Raw genomic sequence first — 20,848 nt, 5'->3', positions numbered from 1 at the left:
TCCTGTACAGATATAAGGACACAGCTTTGGAAAAACTGTGTAAGTGAATATTGTTAGCCTTTAAAATACTCGTTCAAAGCCAGGGTAAACTTTGGACAGAATTTACCTGTAATTTAAGTGTGTAATTGAATTAAAGTTGTGCATTCATCTTATCTAAAATTTTGATACTGTTTTTCTTTTATTTAAGGAAACAACCATACATGAAAATCCAGAGGTGGACAAAGGTAGATATGAAACAATATTGTTAATATATTTCCCATTAACTTGTTACCAATATGCAGTTATTCTTGCCGGAAGTTTTCAAGTTTATATATCTTATTTAAAAAACCTGCTCATGAGATACTAGATGCTTTTATGTTTTGGAGAAGATTTAAACAATTTTCTTACTGTTCTCTGTCAAGTAGGAGGACCAAGCATTGCCGAGTTGTGTTTCCTAGGGTCAGAATTGCCTTTTGTGTATCCCGTCTACCTCCTTCCTGTGCTGTGGTAGCTGTCCACAAGTTGCTTACTTGCCACTTGCTTGATGTATGACTGAGTAAGACAAAAATTGGGCAGATTTGTAGCTTTGTCGTCTCTGTGGTCTCTGATCTTAGTATCCTAAATCTGTAAAATAGCATGAAGACTGTGATTTCTGTGATCACAGTCTCCCAGAAGCAAATATTCTTTCCATGTGGGATTTTACAAACTCTTAGAGATCTGTTGATTTTTAGAATAGCTTTCGCATTTTAAATACATTCTCCATACATCTTCCTAGATTCCACTGGAGATTGAGTGTACCTAGTGTCTTACTTGAAGGAGGGGAATCCTACTTTGTTTTTTCAATTTATTTCAGTACAATAGCAATGGAGGATGGAAATGTCTTTTTGAGTATGCCCAGTTAGAGGTAGGCAAACAGATGTACTCTGGATAGCGAATTAGGAACTGGGAGTCTAAACTGGGATATGGATCAACACCACAGGGTAGGGATTTCTGTGATTAAACTGCTACTGATTCCCACCCAGCTGCTTTCCACTCCTTTTCATTAGCAGGATGAGGGGAGAAAAATAAAATGAAAAATCTCCTGTGTTGAGATAAAGACATGAAGACCACTTACCAAAATGACTCAACTTGGGAAAAACTAATTTAATCTGTTGCCAAACAAAATAGAATAGGATGGTGAGAAACAGATCAAAACTGAAGAGCAGCTTTCTCTTCCTGCCTTCTTAGGCTTAACTTCACACCTTCATTTCCCACTTTTCTGCCTCTTTTCCCCCAGGAAGTGCAGGGCAAAGGGGAATGAGGTTTGCAGTCAGTTCCTAATAATCTCTGCTGCTTCTTCCTCCTCATGCTGTTCCCCTGCTCCAGTGTGGGGTCACTGCTACAGGGTGGAGGCCTTCAGGATAAGGCTGCTTCATCGTGGGTCCTCTGTAGGGTGCAGTTGCTTCAGGGAATAGCTACCTGTTCCAGCAAGGTCTCCTCCACAGGTTGCAGGAAGATCTCTGCTCCCACACATGGGAGTACCTGCTCCGCCTCCTTCCTTATTGTCCTGGTTTGGTTGTAACAGTTATTTTTCTCCTTTCTAATAGCTGCTGCAGGGCTGTGTTTTGGCTTCAGTCTGAGAACAATGCTGGTAACACACCAGCGTTTTAGTTATTACTGAGCAGTGCTTACCCTGATCAAGGACTTTTCAGTCTCATGCTTTGCTAGTGAGGAGGAGCACAAGAAGGTGGGAGGGAGCAGAGACAGGACACCTGACCCAAACTAGCCAAAGGGGTATTCCATACCACAGCACGTCATGCCCATTGTATAAACTGGGGGGAGTCACTCAGAAGGCCCAGATCACTGCTTGGATCGGGTCAGTGGGTGGTGAGCAATTGTATTGTGCATCACATTATTATGGTATTCTTTCCTTTCCCTTTTTAGTTTTATATTCGCTCCCCTTGTTATTTCCCTTATTATCAGTAGTAGCAGTAGTAGTTTTATATTTTACTTTAGTTACTGGCCTGTGCTTGTCTCAACCTGTGGGTTTTACATTCTTTCGATTCTCCTTCCCATCCTGCCCAGAGGGAGGGGAGAAGGAGCAGGGGGTGTGAGTGAGTGGCTGCATGATGCTGAGTTACCGCCTGAGCTTAAACTACAAGACTTATTCAGGGCTGTTTCTGACACTTTTCCCTTCACTTTGCACTGCTGTGCAACATTTTCCTTTTCTGAAATGTGTTTCCCAAATGTGCCATTGACTTGGCAGGCAGGCTTGGCTGTGTCTTGTGATGGGGTCAGTTGGAACCAGCTGTGTCCAGAGCAGCCCCCATGCTGCCAACACCTTACCATATGTACCCAGTACACCATTAAAGGGAATAATGCTGTTGATGAGGTTTTTTACAGTAGTTCTAATTTAGTGGATGAGAATTGCTTTCTCTTTCCAAGCATCTTGATCCATGAATGGCAACAATTCAAAAAAATACATACTTCATTATATTGATGATGGCATCAAACAAATAAGTGGATTTGTGGTTAATGTGCTTGTGACTTTTAACATGTATGAACAACTTTGCAGGAATTAATGATGGAAGCACTGAAGCTGCTATGACTTTACTTGCAATGGGTGATCCAATGTTCCAGTTAAAAACAAGTACTGAAGGTATGATCTGATTTATGGGACAAACCCTTGCTTGAACTTTGAGTCCACCTAAGAAGGGACAGAGCAGTTACTGTATAGCTCTTCCGTCTGTTGCTGCATAGCAAGGTCAAGAGGCTTTTAGCCCTGCTAAAATGTAGTGCATATTGAGACTAGGCAATGCATCTTGGCTGGAAAAAGTAAGGCACCTTGCTAGAAAAGTGTTTCTGAGACCTGGTTTAGGAAGAACATGTTTGAATTAAGCTGGTCATGAAAATTGGACAAAAGAAAGGAATCAGGCTTCAATGACCATACCTGTAAGTCATCTTTTCAGGCCCTTAACCTGAAAGATATCTTATTCTGGCTAACTAGCTACAACCTGAAATTACCTGAGTTTAGTCTTTTCTTTTTCTATAGTCTTCTGTTTAGAATTGATCTGCTTTCATTGGTTGAATGCTAGTTTCTGCCTTATTACTGTCAAAAGTGTGGCTTTAGGACTGTATTTACCTGGGATTTGAATTTGCGTCTTTGGAGGATGCAGACTTTGTTAAACAAGATTTGATGTTCAGTAACTGTGAAACAGCTTTATGTATGTGCCAAACCTGAGTCTTTTAAGTTATGCTTTTCTATTCTGTTTCTTGTTCTAACCAGAACGAACACACGTGTTACCCACTCAAGATGAGTTGGACATGGCCAGTAGCTCTGCCTGCTCCAGACAAGACAGAACTTCTAGTCAGCATTTACTTTCTTCAGACACTTCTACCAAGGAATTGGTCCCTTTTAAGGGTGAAAGCAACATTAATGTACAGAATCAGAGAACTGGCACAAGAACAGATGTCAAAGAGTATTTTGAGAAAAATGCTACAGATACCAGGTTAAATTACTACTTATTTTCTTTAGGGAGAGAAGTCTTCTGACATTGCTTACTTCTGCTAGGTTTATTTTTATTGAATTGCAAACAGCCTTGCTTTAGCAAAGGTTTCTCAGTTTATGTAATTCAGTATGTAATCTGAAAAACCCTTCTTGTCTCTTTCTTACAACTTTTGTGAGACATTGGTATACAACTTTGGGGATGTAGAACTTGTTCTTTACTCCTGAAGTTAAGTTTACCATGGAGGGGAAAAAAGAATATTCAAACTTAATTGGTATGGATCACTGTTAATTACCAAGCTCATTTTCCCAAAGTACAGCTAATCAGGCCAAGGGAAATTGCTTATGTGTCACTGCTGCTGTGGGATGTTTGCAAAGATTTGGCGCAGAGATGGCAAGGAACCGGTTTATCTTCTATCATTATGGGGTTTTTAATGCTTTTGGTTTTTAACTTTGCTCAAGCATTTGTGAATGTTCAATCAGCTTGATGGAACATCTTTTCAGAAAAAAAATCTCCTGGTGATCATGTACTATTTGAAAGATTGTTTTACTCTTTGGTTGCTGTGACAAACTATCAGATTATACTCCTCTGAAAATTATAATCAAACATAAATTAGTTTAAATCCAGTGATTTTTTTTGTTATATTATAACCAGAACTTTCTACCATCTGTTTGGTGTTACATTTCTGATCTTTTCATGTTTCTTAAATATCTCAGTTACTTGGTTTTTTTATGTAGGTAGGGAATATCCTAGTTGACAATATACCTGACTTTTCCAGTTTCCAGATTCTTTCTTTTTCGTTTTGCCAAATAGTCTTCTGTCTCCTCTGCAGCCTGTATTTCAGCTCTTCATTGTCTTATCTACTCCATCTCTCTTATCTCTTCTCTACACTAACTGTCAAAAATCAAGAACTGTATTGATGGCATTTTTCCTTTTTACTTGCAGTGATAGCTCTTTGCCTGCGGTGAGTAGTGTGAGACTGACAAGAAGTGGCCTTTTGGACCCTGAGCCAGCCTTTGGAGTATTGACGTCCAATGACAACATAATTCAGAAGTCACTTACTACAAATATACTTGTGGAACAACCAGAGCAGATTCAAAGTGGTAAGCCTACTTTTTATCCTGGGGTTAATAATTTTGTAGTGTGTTTATTTATGTGTATCTATATGTAGATACACATTTCAATATATAAAAGCTTATATATAAAAATATAAATGTATATATGTGCATATGTATATATGTGCATATATATGTGTACACACACACGCACACAAAAAAATACTAACTGAATTTTCATCCTTATGTATCTTAAGAGTCTACAACTCTGAGAGGTACTGCAGAAATGCAGAAGGTGGAACTAGAACAGGTCAGACCAGCTACAGATGATTCTTCAATTTTTCATGACTTTGCAACTGGAAGTATGGAACTTAACAAGCAAGCAGACAAAGTTGGGAGGTAGGAAGAATCATCAGCGGATATTGGCTTTATTCCTGAAGTCTCTTAAACATATGCAGCTGAAGTGCATATATAGTATGTGTCTCTGATGGAAACTGTGCTTACATGTATTGTGTGTGTTTATGCACTGAAGTGTGCAGGTTAGACTGTTACTTGAAGGGTTTTCTCTCTTGTCCTGCAGATCTTAGAGGCAAGAACATTAACTTCTGTTTGCTGTTTCAGAAGTTAGTAATCACTTTGCTGCTTGATTGTCTCCCATGAAACTGCATCTGAAAGGAAATGTTAAGGAGTTGATCAATTTAGAAATGTTAATGAGTTTGTAAGACTTCCTGCTTGGTCATGCTTTTTCTAATAAGATCTGAATTAGTGATGTTAGGGAGGCTTTTTCCTGAAATAGTTTATTTAGACTTGTTTGAGCATTACGCGTTCTCATCAGTAGAATGATCTAGTATTTAAACAGGTGACCTCTTTCTCTGTAACTACATGAGCTTCATATTAAATATGTAATTGTACAGAATTTAGCCCATGCACAGACCATCTCAAACTGATTTCAAATTAACTACGATACATACCTTACAGAACAGAAAAAGAGATGAGAGATGCTCATGGAAAATCAGGAGAATTAAGAACTACATCACCAACACCTGAAAAATCTCACCTTGGACTAGAGGATTGTCCAAATCAGAGTTCTGTGGATGGACTTTCTGAGCAAAATCCTTATCCTTGTGAGCACAATATGTGCACAATCAACTTTACTCAGGTAAAGAACTCCATTTAATTACAGTCTAGAAGTGTCCAGTTTCTGAAATCCTGTAGAGGAAGAGGTTTTCCATGAAAACGTACTCTCCCATTTTAAAGACCTGGTACATTTTAAAGACAGCTGGTGAGTTAAACTTTCTTTTTTTACAAAGGCATAACCAAACTTTTTTTTTTGAACAACCTTAATCTTTGCAAGCCTCAATTTATAGCATTTCAGCAATAAGTGATAAATGGTAATAAATTTTGGGGCAATTCTTTAAAGAGTTTTGATCGGAGAAGTTACCTAGGACTTGTATTCATTCAGTGCAGCCTGCTGATGTGTCAAGGTGATCTTATGGTAGAACAAGGTACAAGAATGATTTGAGTCTTACAGGACTGGCAGAGAGTGTGAGAGGAGGCTACTTGCAGTAGAGTATACCTGGTTTTAGCAAAGGTATATGCCATAAAAAAGAAGGGATGGAAGAGTTGCAGAGCTTGGTGTTTTTCTTTGGCACTCAGTGGTTTTGTAATGGTTGGTGGCATTTGTTTTCTGAGTGCGACTGAGCAATTTATTGTGTGAGTCATCTCTGACAGAGCTGTGCTGTAGGAAGTATAAATTTATTTTGACAAACCATCAATACAGACAATGAGCTGCATATAAATTTTTACATTGCTCAAGTGTCTCTTGTCCTTGTAAGGCTAACATCCTTCAGCCTAGCATAGCTAGAAGTAAAAAACTGACAAATGTAATTATGATGATGTCATTAGATATTTTGGCTCTTCAGCATTTGACATGCTTTGTTTCTTCCCTGTTTTCTAGAGTTATTTCTCAGGTTTATTAACATTTTATTTCAACTGTGTTATTTTTAGAATGGAACTTGTGCTCAGGATGATCAACAACAATGGATAAGCAGAACAGAAGAGACTTCAGGTATAATATGCTAATATTCTAAGTTAGCAAAAGCCCACAGTGATGTGTCTTGTGGTTATACAGAAGAAAAAAACAAAACCAAAAGCATTCTCATTTACATGATTAAAAAATTTATTTAATTAACAAAAACGGTGACCCACAGTACAGTGCATTCCCCTCCTCTTACTAAATTTTGTTAATACAAACCAAACTTGTGAACTTTTTGCATAGCACTTCATTAAGTTTAAATATCAGTGAAAGAAAAACTTCTTGCTCTCTCCTCCCTGCTGTGAGCTCCTGCTGCTTAACTCGTGCTAGGTTTAGCAGTTATTAGAGACTTTATGAGCCTCTGACTCACTTGTCTGTCAAAAGGTGGATATCACAGATTGAGAGAACCTGTGTATTTTTCCACTGGTTTAGTGAGCTATAGAGTTGTCAAGTGTCAGAGTTGTGTGAGCACAAGGGATGGACTGTGCAAGTGGAGCAGGGAAGGAAGAAGAATTGGGGAAGAAAAAAGAAGATGGCAACCAGACTTTCCTTGTTTTAGCTGTAGTGAGTCAGCAGATTAATGCCTAACTGATTAGATGTGATGAAAGAAATGAAGGTGATGGCTTCTTTTCCCTAGACCAAATTGAAATGGAACTGTTTTGGAACCAGGACTTGTCTAAGGTATGGGAAAATCACTTTGTCAAAAGCCCAGAACACATACTTCACATAGAAACTGCTGTCTGAACTTTCAATTCCTGAGCATGTGTGAAAGATGGGGCTAATACTTCTTAGACATCTATTGTTTTGCTCTGTTACTGCAAGGATCTTGTGACAGAGCATCTTAAATCATCTTTAATTAGATGAAGAACCAAAGTTGAGGTTGAAATAACAGCAGCTTTATGTCAAAAATGGAATCTGTCTTAAGTAATGATGCAGCACTGTTTTCTATCTTTCGAAAACTTTACAAATGTTCTCACCTTAAATTCATTCTAATGGATGGCATTTAGCAGTTATCTTTTAATGTCCATCTGTTGACTAAATCATTTATATTCTTCATTTATTAAATTCAAGACTATACTTCTCAGGTCCTCTTCTGCAAGCCTGAAGTAAGGAGAAAAAGGCTTTTGTTTACCATCAAACCAGCAGACTCCTGCCATTTAAAGAAGTAACAATACCTGACATTTGCAATTAAAGACAAAGGACCACTTGACCACCATTACACAAATTTAATTAAACTGCAAATTGTTCTTTAATGCTGGAACACCCATTTAAAAAGCTCCATTCCTACTAGGCATTTTTAATATTCTTCATTCTGAACAGTAATCAGGATTCCACTGCAATGAATAGGCTCCAGGGGGTGACGATGTGTATCTCATCTAAGAAGAATTGTCTCAAGAATATCCCCACTTCCTTTTTCCGTGGAGAAATGAGTGCCTAAAACTTCATTACTTGGGGTAGGGAGGGCATGAAGAGAACAGTGTAATTTCAAATTTCTTGAGTAACAGATTTTTATTATTTCTTAATTTCCCTGAAAAAAATGATAGTAGTGAACAATGATCATAGATGTCCAGAGGAGGAACATACATTCATTTTAACGTTGGTGGAAATCCCAGCTGATTCAAAAGAGTTTGATGCATCTGTTTTGCTGGAACAAACTTCAGAACCGTTACTGCCAGCCCCAATACTTATCAGCCCAATAAATGCAAGGAAAACAAGTGTGACTGAAGTGGAGAGGTAAATGCTTTATTCTTGAGTAAAGTGAAGTATTTTTTGTGAACCTTGTTTGTTTCCTAAATGTACATTACAGATTAGAACTTCCCAAAAGAAAAAAGGCAAAAAGAAATAATTTTGGCAGAGAAAAGGATGTGAAAAGGGCTCTCATCAGATTTGAGAAAGATCTCATCAGTAGTTTAGTGTTTTAGTTAGCTGGGATTCTGATGTCAATCTTAATTCTGATTTACCCTTTAGAGGAAGTCTTCCCTTTTAGCAAAAACCATTTGTCCAGTCTGAATCTATTCTGCTATGGATACTTAGAATGAAAAGTAATTGAAATGAAATATCTAAGCATGTTCACACTTTTATACTACTGTAACAGTTTTGTAAAGTAGGTATTTATTAATTGCTCTTCCAGATTTTTAGTGTAGATTTTTAGTTTTTAATGTTCTGGAGAGCATGATAAACAATGGACATAAATTCAGATACTCTCTTGAGTTTGTGCCATGTTCAAAGGGCAGAAGAGCTGAAAAAGCAAACAAATTAATTACTTAACCGAATAATAACTGGTTTGCAGAACTACAATACGAAGGGTTTGATTTTCTTTTGCAAGTAGTACTCCTCAATGCAATATAACAAAATTGCAATTTCAGCATTACAGTTGAGCTTAATCTCCCAGTCAGTTTGGGAGGAAAAACCCAACATCAAGTGAAAAAGGCATTCTGAAGAATAAGAAGTGTTGCAAAGTTGTAAAAACCACTATTGCTATATTAATAAAAGCCCTCAGATCATAGCTAGAGGTGTGATGCAATTCCACATCATTGTGGATACCTTGCCATGTAACATCAAATGTTGATGTCATTCCCTGAGTTATTAAAAGGATAGGTCTTTGGGTGAATGTTGGTTACAGAATGAATTGTGACAAGACTATGAATTTTGGCTACAAAATGTTAAGAATTCTAACTCCTGTGGAACTACTGTTAGTAGACAGAATTGCTAATTGGCAGAGTTAGGGTATATCTTCTGTCTCACTGTTCCCTTCTGCTTTACCCTATCTCCCTAGTCTGCTGCTCCCCTAGATGACTTGCTGTCTTTTGAGACCATACTGGGGAGTGGAGGACAGTGTGGGAGCATGAGGGTAAAGATTCAACTCTACATATAAATAATACTGGGTTGTAGGATCTCCTAGGGCAATTAATCACTTGTCTTATTTTTACATTTTATTAAAATATCAAGTACAATTCAAATAGAACAGTTTCTAGAAGTAATATAGATTGAATTACGACTAGAAAAACTTAATTCTCTAACTCAAAATAACACAGAAAAATGTTTCTTGGTAGTAAATAGTACATTTGAAATTGGTATTAGATATAAAGCAAAAAAGAGTATCACACAGACCCATGTGTAATTTCCATATAGAAATGTTATGCAAAGTAAATTTGGGCTTTTGTACAGTCGTAGTAATGACTTCTTATATATACAGTATTGGATCCTCAGCAACTGCAGCTGATGAATTTACTGCACCTTTAAACAGCAGTATGGAAACTGAACAACTAGAGAGTGCATCAGTAGAACCTGTCCCAAATTTACAGACAACTCAGAAAAGGTCAGCTGCTGACCTTGAAGAGAATTACTTTCCTCCAGCCAAGAAAATTCTCTCTACTGTTGTAGTGGAAGATAACTTGGAAACCACTTACGAGGTGAGATCATAATTTGGTACATGAGTCTTTATGCAAAGTGTCGATGCATAAAATGTAATATAGCGTCTTAATTATGATTTTTGTTTATTGGTGTGACTTGTGTAAAAATGAGCTGCCTGTACAACTTAAAGAAAATCAGCACTAACAGATTACTTTTTATTTTGAACTCCACAACAGTTTGGGGGCTGTTAATATAGTATCAATTTTTTTGAAGAGTCTATAGGCTCTCAGGTTTTATTATCAGGCTTCCTGGTAGGCAAACTGGTTATGTGACTCTTGGTTCATTCGCTACAGCCTTTCCAACAATGACACTGCAGGAGGTGGAACTCTGGATCTTTATAGAATGATTGGCAGACGGTCTGGGTTCACTGAACAATGTTATGATTCCTCATGGTGTCTGTTGCTCCATGAAGAAGTTAGATATATATTTGTGTCTTGTTTTTGACATCACAAGTATTAGTTTAAAAGAACAAATTGCAAATAAAAACTAGGCATCATGTTTCCAGCTTCCCTCTGTGCATTTAGAATATGCCCAAGCTTATAGCAGTGACTACCCCTGCTTTTTGTGAGTAAGCTAAGATTGTGTAGTATATCTGGGTGAAGGAATGGGTGAAAATTCCCTGCATGATTCAGAAAGCTTTTCTAGGAAGGACTGGATAACAAGCCTTTTCACTGATCTCTCATCTCGACATCCTTGTCTTGAGTCGTTTGTCATGACACCTTGAAAAGCCTGCTTAGGAAATGAGTTAAGTGATGAATGACACTGTACTGAAGATGTAGTCTTCTGTATCACTGCTGTTTAGAAGTGTACATGTGTGATGTGGCTGTATCAGCTTTCTTTTTCTCTTCTGTGTTGAGAAAAAAAGACAAATAACCTTTCTCTTTCCTTTTAAAATACAGACTTATTCAATTAAATCCACAGATGCTCCAGTGGTAACTTCAGGTAGGTATATTTAAACTTGTAAAACAAAGTATAATGAATATAAATGCTTAATACATCACAATTTAATGCTGTTACTGTGCTGAATTGTCCTGTCTGAGGCTATCTAACATGAAAATAGGAATAAATTTACCCTAATACCACCACTCCATGTTTTTTGCTATGAACTATGTGTGTTGGATTATATAATTGTTAATTTAATAATGGTTCTAAAAACATTTGTGTAGCTAGTCTGCGAAATTTGGGAGGTTTTGGGGGCTAAACGTATCTTCTCTTAATATTTCCACCTGTTGGAGAGCCCTAATAAGCACAGTCATTAACTGGTATTTTATCTGTACTAATTTTTTAACCCCGGTAATTCCTTTTTTATTTTACTTAGTCTTTTTAAAAAAATATGCACAAAACATAACTGTTTGAAAATCTTGTCTGCCTCCAAAGAATCAGAGAGAAAGCTGCAATGCTGACAATGCAGTCTTCAATGAGCCAGTGAAGGGTTTGGCAAAGTGCTTTTTGGCCCTGAGAAAGACTTTAAGGTGTAATTGTAGAAGCTTAAACAGCTAGATGACTTGTCTAAGTCTAGTGGTGTGCTGAAAAGGGTGGGTGTGTGCGTGTGCTGTAAAACCACACTTCTGCCAGCTTTTCTAGCTTTTTCCCCATAACATCTGTAAGATCTTACAGACTTTAAAAGTAGACCAGGAACTTTTAATCCTTAGTGGGGACTTCAGAAAGTAACATTACAAGAAAAAAGAAAAAAATTCATCCCTTCTCTTGTAATGGTACAAGCCTTCTTAACGTCATATGTGTCTTTTGGGCTGTTGTGTTATCCCTGAAGTTAACTAACAGAAGTCTTTAAATGACTCTCAACTACTTTTACAGGGAATCCTTTTCAAAAGACAGAGGCTTCAGCAAAAGAGAAAGTACCTGCTTCTGTGTTGGTGTCCAAATCTGTGCCACCACTGGCTGACAGGAGCAGACTTGAGACTTTGGAGAACTTGAGGATAGCACCACTTCAGAATTCAGCATCCAGAGAGAAAGAAGAAGTTGTGTCTAGATTATCGCCTATCATCAGAAAAGCAGAAATAAGTGGACAAGGGAAGCAGGGGGAAGTGCGTGAATCTGGACAGGTGGAACATACTGGAAGCCTAGCATCATCTTCAAAACCTCCATTAGTCAGGTATTTATGCAATGCTTTGTTGGCTTTTTCTGTAAAAAAAGGGCCATTTTTCCATATTGAGGTTTTCATATCTTTTTTCCACTTAGTATTACAAGAAGGGCAGTACCATTGTTTATGACCTATATGGCCAGAGTTACAGTATCTGTCCTCTTCAGCAAATTAGAAAGAAACAAATTGTCTGCTTTGACATTTGAATTATTCATTTAAGTGAGCAGATCGACCAAGGGACACTACTGAAGTATGGTATGTCTACTTTAGACACTGACAGATGCCTCTGGTGAGGCAGACATCAGTTGGCTATGATACAGATTTAGAATAATTGTTGTTCTCCTGGGCTGAGTCTAATGTTGTGATATATACACCCATTCACTTGTTTTGATTTTTGGCCTTCTGCCAATAAGATTTGTTACTGGTATGGTACTCAGCACACAGAATTTTTAGGACTAACTTAAGATGTGTCACATCCCCAAAGGAGTTTCAGTCTTGACAGCACAGAGAATACTCCTTTTGTTTAACCATCTGATTGTGGACGTTTTTAATATATCTTTCTATAATGCTTAAGTGTTTTGAGTTCCTGCTCTCTGTTGCTCACTGAAGTTGATTGTGGTGCTCCATTGGTCTCTTCTGATGCTGTCATTTACTCTTTTATTATGCTTGTGTGAGTACCAAACCTGGTTATTTGTACTGGGACTTCCACAGCAATTGTGGTGACAATGCACTGACATCAGAATCCTTGCCTTTAAGTTTAGTAAGTTTTAAACTCTTTTAACAACATAAAAAGCTGATATTCTGTGTACCTGTAAGTGTACTAGTACTAGGTATAATGCTGGTAATGGTCTGCAGCAGACAGTCTGCTCTGGCCCCATCCTTGGGAATCAGGTTTCTTTTTCAATTGATTACATAAAGGATGCTCTTTTCTGTTTGTTCTTTGGGAGTATGTCTCAGTTCCTTTTGGAACTTCTTTCTGAAGGTGTGGTAGCTTCTTACAGCCTCTGCTTTAGTAGCAAATAGTACATTCCTGTTCTCAGGGTTGGAGATTGTTGAGCGTCTCTGCAACTCTTCAATAAAATCTTGTGCGAGAATATTCTGTAATCCAGAATTACAGCCTTTCTCAGAATTACTTTTTTTGGGGTTTTTTTCTTGGATTTTTTCATAGATGTCAGAGGTGTGTGTTTCCTTTTTATGAGTTGGACTTCTCTAATAATGTACATATCTTCCATTCATGGAGCAATCCTATTACATCCTGACTTTTTTTTTTTTTTTTTTTTTTTTGAGCAGGCGTGGACGAAAACCGTTGGGATTTTTATCTTTAATTTGCACAAAAAGTAGTTCTGAGACTGCAGAAAATTCCAAAAGGAATAGAGGGAAGATCCCAAAACCTCGGCTTGTGACTCCAAAGCGAAACCTAAAAAACCACACTCCATCTGTTGAGGACGACAGGGACTCTTGTGCTCTTCCCTCTACAAGCACATCATCATCTGTGGAGTATGAGAATATAGCTGCTGATGCTGCAGTTACAGTATGTGTTTACCTTTGCATGCCCTTGCATTTTTGAGATGTGAAGAACAGTGAATTAGTTATTTCAGGAGTGGGTAGGTGGTATGTAGTATTTGTGTTTTGAGATCCCTATCCCAGTGAATAAATCGTGACTTGTGCCTGTCTTGGAAACTTACATGGGGAGTGAGTTGTTTTTTCGCTGCCGGTATGAATACGTGTTTCCTGTATTCAGTATACACTGATTTTTATTTTTTTTTTTATCTAACCTTTCTATCTAAATTGGAAGCTCAAGTGCATATGTATATGTGTGTGTGTGCGTGTGTATGTGTATATATATATACACATACATACACACGAACAGATTAAGACTGTTAAGAGGAGCTTTTTCTTTTTGTATTAGGTTCCAAGTAAGAAGCCACCTGAGAAGCCACCCCTTTGTGCTAAAGGTCAAGAGAAGGAGGAAGAACCAACCAGAATCTCTGAGTATTTTTTCAGTGACATCTTTATGGAAGTGGATGATTCAGAATAACAAGTCAGCTTTATAAAAACCTAGGATCTGAGAGTGTAATGAAGCAAGAAAAGAGTATTTTTTTTAAGTTCTTATGTTGATTATGCCACACTTAATGTCAGCCAAGCTGTTTTTAATTCCATAAAGTTGAAATGTATTTCTTCTGAAGCAACCTGAATACTTTTAAAACGTTGATATAATCTAAACTTCTATGTTGATGTCATTGTACCAGAGCAGCACCTGCTAGCATGTAGTTTCACTTTAGATGCTGATAATGGATGCATGACCATCTTCAAGAAAAGTGCAATGAAAAAATGCGTAATTTTTGTGACAAGTATCCTTTTGAATTTTAATGCTAAAGCTTGTGGTACTGGCTGTACAAGTTCTTTACTTCTTTTTGTGAAGTATGTTATGTTAGTGTGTTAAAAGGAGGAATGAACCTTTTATCTGTAGTGTAATCTCCGTAGATCAAGATGCAAATACTGGAAGTAGTGTAGTAAATACATAGGTAGGTTCAGCACTGCAGGTATTTTTATTAACATCTTCGAATGATGTATTTTTATAAGTGTTTTTAACGACATGAATTGAAAGATCATAACTGAAAAGCCAAATAGGTTTAGTTCTTTAAAAATTTATCGAGAATAACTGGAAAACCACAATTTATTAAAAATGCCACGCAGCATTAATCTTTTCGGCTGTCCTGTTGGAGTGGGAGGAAGAGGTTAATGTTTCCTAATACAAATGCTAATTTCCTTCTAATTCTGAAAACAAGGGGATAAATACCATTTCTTTTCCTTGGTTTTGTGTGTAGGTGTTTGTATATCTGCTGACTTCCTTGGTTTCCCTTGTGCAAAGTGGTGCAAAGAGGTAGGATTTAAACCATGATTAAACAATGTGGTTGCTTTGAGGATTTGCTACTTTGAAGGAGTAGAATTTGAATGGTTTTCTTCATGTTGGATGTCTGCTTGTGCTGTAACTCATTATAAAATGCTGATGCAGCTTTATGATTTTTTACTTGCCTCATCAAGAATGTTGTCTTCTTGAGGCAACAAGGTTAATGCAGTCTCAAAGTCAGATGGTCACCCACGTATCAGTATTTATTCTGAAACTCCTTCTTACTCAAAAATGAGTGTGGAGAATTAAGTAGTCTACATTTTTCTGCTGTTACTTCATACCAGCAGGTACTTTTGCAAAACAAATAATTTTGTTTAAATGATATTGTTGTGCTCTCAAGGAGCATAACAAACAAACCTATCTTCAGCTTTGGACTGGATAATCATTTACTGGCAGAGATTTTCATATAAGTAGTTTGTGTGAGACTGCTTGCCTTTCCAGAAAGCAAGGCTTCTGAAGGAACCTTTGAAATTTTGGCAATGAGGAAAAATACACAGAAAAGCTATTGTTACTGCAAATTGCTACATTAGCAGGCGTCTATCAATCAAATGTGTCTAGCAGCAGTATCTCCTTGAAGTGGTGGAAAACGGACTAACAGTCCCAGTGTGTGAACTTACTTGAAACCATACTGTCAACCCACCTCACCATCCAAAAGACCCCAAAACCATCCATAACCATCAGTTTCTGTTCAGATAGCATCTTGTCCTTTGCCTAATCCATACAACTTGAAATGTTTATCTAAATATTGTCTTACTTGTAAACGTTAAGACATAGATTGATGTATACATAAAGGGCCATGTATTGTATATCTTGCAGATATTATTTTATGTATGTGTTAGATTCCAGACACATGTGGCTTGTTTAAATCACTTGCACTTGTAAGAGACTAGAACAGATTTGTGAGGAGTCACTATAAATAATTGCCCGAAATACTTCGGAGTGATAACCATTCCACATTTAGTTCTTTAAATTTTAGCTTACATTCTTATTACAAGATAAAAAAACACCCAACTGTTTCATTACTAATATTTAAGGTGCCTTATCTACCTGTTAGTTTGGGCTACACACACATTTTTTTTTTTTTCCCCTGCAGTAAGTCACATGCACTTTGTTAGAGAGTTTTGGGTTTGTTTGGGTTTTTTTTCCTTAAGAACAAATTTAATTTGGATAAAGATAAGACCACTTTGTGTTCTGTTTGTGTATGAAAGTTTTATAATGGTGAAGTATGTAAGAAAAGGTAGAAATCTCAATCCCTATTAGTTTAGCATTTCTGTGAAGATGTGGCATTAGACTGCTTTGCTTGGAGTTGTCCAACATCCTGTATCACTGCTTTTATCTGTTTCAAAGAAAGTAGTCATATTCTCTGCTATGAATTATGTGAATAAATTATTTTATATTGCCTCTGTATCCCTTTCTTGGAATATCATTTGTAGTTTTTAAATGCTCGTAGGCATAGTAAGTTAATGAAAATGTAGGCTAAATGGATGGCTGAAGCTCTGACTGCAGCACTGGGGTGCACACGGTGATAACAGACTAAGTACATTTGAACAGGGGTTGTGTGGTGGGTGTCTCTGATTTGAAGTATGTTTTAGCATACAGCCTAACTTACTTTGTACCTGGCTTCACAGTGTTTTCTCTCTGTAAATACAAAATGAAAGTGGAATGCTGGAAAACAGCAAAGCTTTCCCACAAGGAACAATAGAAAAAAATAAATGATCTGCCACTCTTGTTGTAGCATCTCAGCTGTTCTGCAGGTAACAAAAGGGCAAGGGCTCTTCGGGCATGCATAAGTGTGTAATCCCGGCTGGGAACAAAAGGCTTCCAACGGGAGTTCTTCAGGGTTGTCTTGCAGCCTTGGCCGGGGGGGAGATTGCGGTACCCTGTCGGCGACCGGCCAAGCGAAAGGCTTTTACGTTGTACGAGTTCAGTTCTCACAGTCACAGCCGCACGACCGACGGCACGGGGCACCGCGGGTAACGACGCTGCTGCCCGGCCCGGTCCCAGGGCCCCGCTCATGCCCATTGGCTGCGGCGGGGGGAGTGGCACCGCGGGCCTGGGACTGCGGGCTCGGCTCGGCTTGGCTCAACACGCAGCCATGCTGCTGGGCATCCGGCGGCTGCTGGGCCGCTGGCAGCTGTTAAGCAGCGCCCCGCCGGCCCGCGGCTACCGGGGTGAGGCGGTGGCAGCGGTGGGGTCACCCCCCGACGCGGGCTCCGCTCTCTACCAGGTAGGCTAGTCCGGGCCCCCTGCCGCCTGCAGGGTCGCAGGCCGTGGATGGGAGACTCCGGTGGGGAGCCATGGGCGGGCAGCGGTGTCCACCCCCAGGACCCGCGGGAGTCCGGATCTGGTCTTTCCGCTGCTGGGGCGGCCGAGCTGGGAGCTGCCGCTGCCGGCCTAACCCCGGCCTGCAACTCGGCTCCATTCCGCTTCCGCGCCCTCATGTGGCAAGCTCTCCGCCTGCTGAGGGGAGGCACCATCCGCGAGACGCAGGCTGCGAGGGGCGGTGGAACTCCGCGGCGGGTGGGCCTCGGGGACACGGCCTCGGTGGCGCCGTGGTGTGGGTGCGGAAGCGGCGTCAGAGCTGGTGTCACCGCGGCCGTGCCACACACGGCCTGCGGTCAGCCCCGCGTCGCCTCGCACGGCCCTGTTTTGCCGCGTTGCGCCCCCTGACCGGCGCCGTCGGTGCCGAGGTCTGTATTTAGTTCATGCAGAGCGTAGAGGTACCACGTAAAAGAGACCTTGGGTTTGTACTGTCGGTTGCCTCATTATAGATGTTTTTACATGTCTTCTTTTTAAATCAGAATGCCAGCAGCAGCAGAAGGAATCATGTTTGGCAAGAAGAATAGGTGGAATTCCCGTTGTCTTCATGAAGAGAACAGTACTTGTGTCTGGTGTAAATTGTTTTATTTTCTATGGGACATTACTAGCACAGAATAACATGGAATGTTTTGGCTTGGAAGGGGCCTTAAAGCTAATCTAGTTCCAACCTCCTGCAACAGCATAGAGCCCACCTTCCACCAGACCAGACTGGTTCAAGTCCCATCCAGCCTGGCCTTGAACACTGCCAGGGATGGCACAGCCACAGCTTCTCTGGGAAACCTGTGCCTCACCACCCTCACAGGGAAGAGCTCCTTCCTTATATCTAATCTAAATCTCCCCTCTGTCATCTTAAAGCCATTCCCCCTTGTCCTGTCACTACATGCCCTTGTAAAAAGTTCCGCTCCAGACACCGTGTAGGACCCGTTTAGGCACTGGAAGCTGCACTAAGGTCTCCCCAGAGCCTCTCTTCTTCAGGCCAAACAAGCCCAACTCTTTCAGCCTGTTTCCATAGCAGAGATGCTCCAGCCCCCTGATCATCTTCGTGGCATCCTCTGGAGTCGCTCCAACAGCTCCATGTTCCTCTTATGTTGAGGGCCCTAGAGCTGGATGCAGTTCTGCAGGGGATGTCTCACCAGAGCAGAGTAGAGAGGGAGAATCTCCTCCCTTGACCTGCTGGTCAAACTTCTGATGCCACGCACCGTATCAGCTGCATCGTATTTATGTTGTCGTCATGATGTTCAAGAAAAAAATTGCGTTACTATTTAGGCTGAGAAAAACACAGCTTTGGTGTGGATCAAAACTGGCAGGAGGGCGTGCATTTGTTTTCACATTTGTTCCAAGTCAAATATCAAACAGCAAGTGAAGCAACTCTTTCTGACTTAAATGGTGCCTTTGGTTCTGCGTTTGGTTTTGCAGAAACTAAACTTGGGGACAGAAGTTAGGTGACTGAAACTTCTGTGGAATTTCAGTATGTGTTTATATATACCCATGTACGAAACTTGTGCATGTGGAGTGGGTGTGTATATATATATATGTGTGTGTGTGTGTATATGTATGTATGCGTGCATATTTGTGTTTAGCTTAGCAAAACTCCCAAGAAGTAGTATTTTAATAAATGTGTTTGCTCAGCTAAGCTGTCGCTAGATTTGCATTTGTGAGTGTGTATCTTTTGATCTCAAAAGCAAGGCTTGGTAAAGTAGCTAATGGTGTTAGTATTTGGTAGGAATAATTTACTGAGCACTATAAACACATGTGGTGCTTTACAAACACAAAGAACTGAGGTCCCTGCTGTGAGGCCCTTCACCATCTGAAACAAAAGTAATACAGGGAATAAAGGTGCAAACACATGAAGGCATAAGGATATTTGTTAAAGGTCTTGTCTTCTTTAGCTAATGTTTGTATTTCTGCCTGTGAATTCAGCTAGGCACCTTTGCCTTCATAATATAAACTGTCTTTCAAACCAGACAAGTGAAAATGTAATCTAAAAATAAGAGAATTCTGGGAAATCTGTGTAAATATTCCAGGGATTGGATTTTGCAGCCATTTAGTTCATGTAGCAGTAATTCAGTTAGCCTGTGTAATAACTGCAGGATTAGTCTGTAGGTTTTGCCTCTTGGTTTTTCTTTAACGTTTCTAGAAGCTCTCGTGTTAACAGCAGGATTTTATAGAACTTAGTGGTGCAAGGGCAAGTTTCCAGATCAACTTGTGTCACTTCACTAGCCTTTTTGTCATTAATTAATGAAAAGCTCACAAGTATATGGTAGAACTAGCATGGTTATTTCTGAGAGGAGCCTTTTCTGTGCGTATTCAAAACCTACTGTAAGATTGCAGGGCATCTTTTCCTTTGTAAAATATAATGATGCTCTGTTCTGGTTAAAGGCATGAAAGATAAGGCTAGAAATTAAGTGAATTTAAGCAACTGTAATATTTGAATACAGTGGGGTTTCTTATAGATTATCTGAATCGTCCTTTTACAGTTTTTTATGTAGAGTAGCTGAAGTAGCTACTGTGATTTGTTAATTCAGAAGCTAGTAAGCCTGTGATTGCAATTGCTGTGCCCCTTTTAATTTGCTTTGCCATTTTTAGCTGGGTTTATTTGGTTTGGTTTTTTCTGTGTTAAAGGTGAGGTTTTAAGCTCAATACTGTGTGCTAAAAGTAAGCGTATTTAGAGAAAACAGGCTGAGTGGCAAGGAGAATCAGGGACAATACATGCATCATGCTGTGAAATGAGCCAGCTGGGCAAGCTGAACACATACAGTAGGAGTGAGTGTTGTGACAACTGCAGATTTTTAAAAGTGTGGAATTACAGCGGCTGTTTCACAGACTTTTCACAGGCAAAAACAGTTAACTTGTAGACAGTGTCTTTTGCAAAGGATTAAAAGGAGGTTTTGGTTCCTTCAGTGCTGCTGGTGGTTGTGTGGCCACAGTAGCTCTCTGTAGTCTCTCCTAGGAGCATCAGAGTCAAGTTATCACGACATGTCTCGTTTTGTTCTTAGCTTTTGGGATGCTGCCACAGTGATGAAACTGGCTTGAATGCACAGTGTCTGTGTACGTGTTTTTATTCCTTCCTCCTTTGCATCTTGGTGCCTTTCAGTAACCAACACAGAGCTGAACGAACTTAACTGCGACACTTGTTGCTTTTATGGGAAATCTTAATTGTGGGTGTTTGAGTCTGAATATAAAGAGTCACCAGATGTTTATTTTTTCTGTCAAAGTAGACTCTAACTTCTTCTAAATGAGAATTAGATAAGGCAGTATGATTTTATTTTTTTAATGCAGCAATTACTACGTGTATCTGGAGTTTCACTTTTTGGAGAGGTAACATAGCTATTAATGTCTGGGAAAAAAAAACCAAAACAACAAATTAAGCTTGACTAATACCTTTTAATTTGTAAGAAGTGGTAAACAACTGCTGTAATAAGCACACATAGCTTCTGACAGAAATTGTGAGCTCAGTACTGGATCAGTCATATTCAAAACTAAGAAGACCAGACTTTTCTGTTTTTTAAAAGCTTTATCTCTATGTTCTACCTAAACAACAAGAATATA

General features: G+C 39.3%; 2 protein-coding genes across 14 annotated transcripts in view; both read left to right on the top strand.

Annotated features, from left to right (window-relative positions):
- BDP1 (BDP1 general transcription factor IIIB subunit) overlaps nucleotides 1-16,387 on the top strand; it is a 55,272-nt gene extending 38,885 nt beyond the window's left edge. For 5 of the 13 annotated variants that reach the window (XM_080636921.1, XM_080636919.1, XM_080636920.1 and 2 more), the window contains exons 30-42: nucleotides 188-224; nucleotides 2,534-2,617; nucleotides 3,245-3,467; nucleotides 4,410-4,567; nucleotides 4,777-4,918; nucleotides 5,498-5,678; nucleotides 6,527-6,587; nucleotides 8,099-8,288; nucleotides 9,751-9,967; nucleotides 10,868-10,910; nucleotides 11,784-12,081; nucleotides 13,360-13,600; nucleotides 13,979-16,387. In XM_080636921.1, the coding sequence (XP_080493047.1) occupies nucleotides 188-224; nucleotides 2,534-2,617; nucleotides 3,245-3,467; nucleotides 4,410-4,567; nucleotides 4,777-4,918; nucleotides 5,498-5,678; nucleotides 6,527-6,587; nucleotides 8,099-8,288; nucleotides 9,751-9,967; nucleotides 10,868-10,910; nucleotides 11,784-12,081; nucleotides 13,360-13,600; nucleotides 13,979-14,107 (2,004 nt within the window). In that variant the 3' untranslated portion in view covers nucleotides 14,108-16,387. The other 8 variants (XM_080636922.1, XM_080636925.1, XR_013958693.1 and 5 more) reach the window with 8 other exon arrangements.
- A 688-nt stretch (nucleotides 16,388-17,075) lies between these two features.
- Nucleotides 17,076-20,848, top strand: part of MCCC2 (methylcrotonyl-CoA carboxylase subunit 2) — a gene marked incomplete at both ends in the record, with an annotated part of 39,284 nt that continues 35,511 nt past the window's right edge. Inside the window, one exon of the mRNA XM_080637601.1 lies at nucleotides 17,076-17,207. Within this exon, the coding sequence (XP_080493727.1) occupies nucleotides 17,076-17,207 (132 nt within the window). The remainder of the gene's footprint in view (nucleotides 17,208-20,848) is intronic.

This window comes from Psittacula echo, assembly GCF_963264785.1.
Source record: "Psittacula echo genome assembly, chromosome: Z".
NCBI classification, from domain to species: domain Eukaryota; kingdom Metazoa; phylum Chordata; class Aves; order Psittaciformes; family Psittacidae; genus Psittacula; species Psittacula echo.
This window is presented reverse-complemented; position numbering and strand designations above follow the sequence as displayed.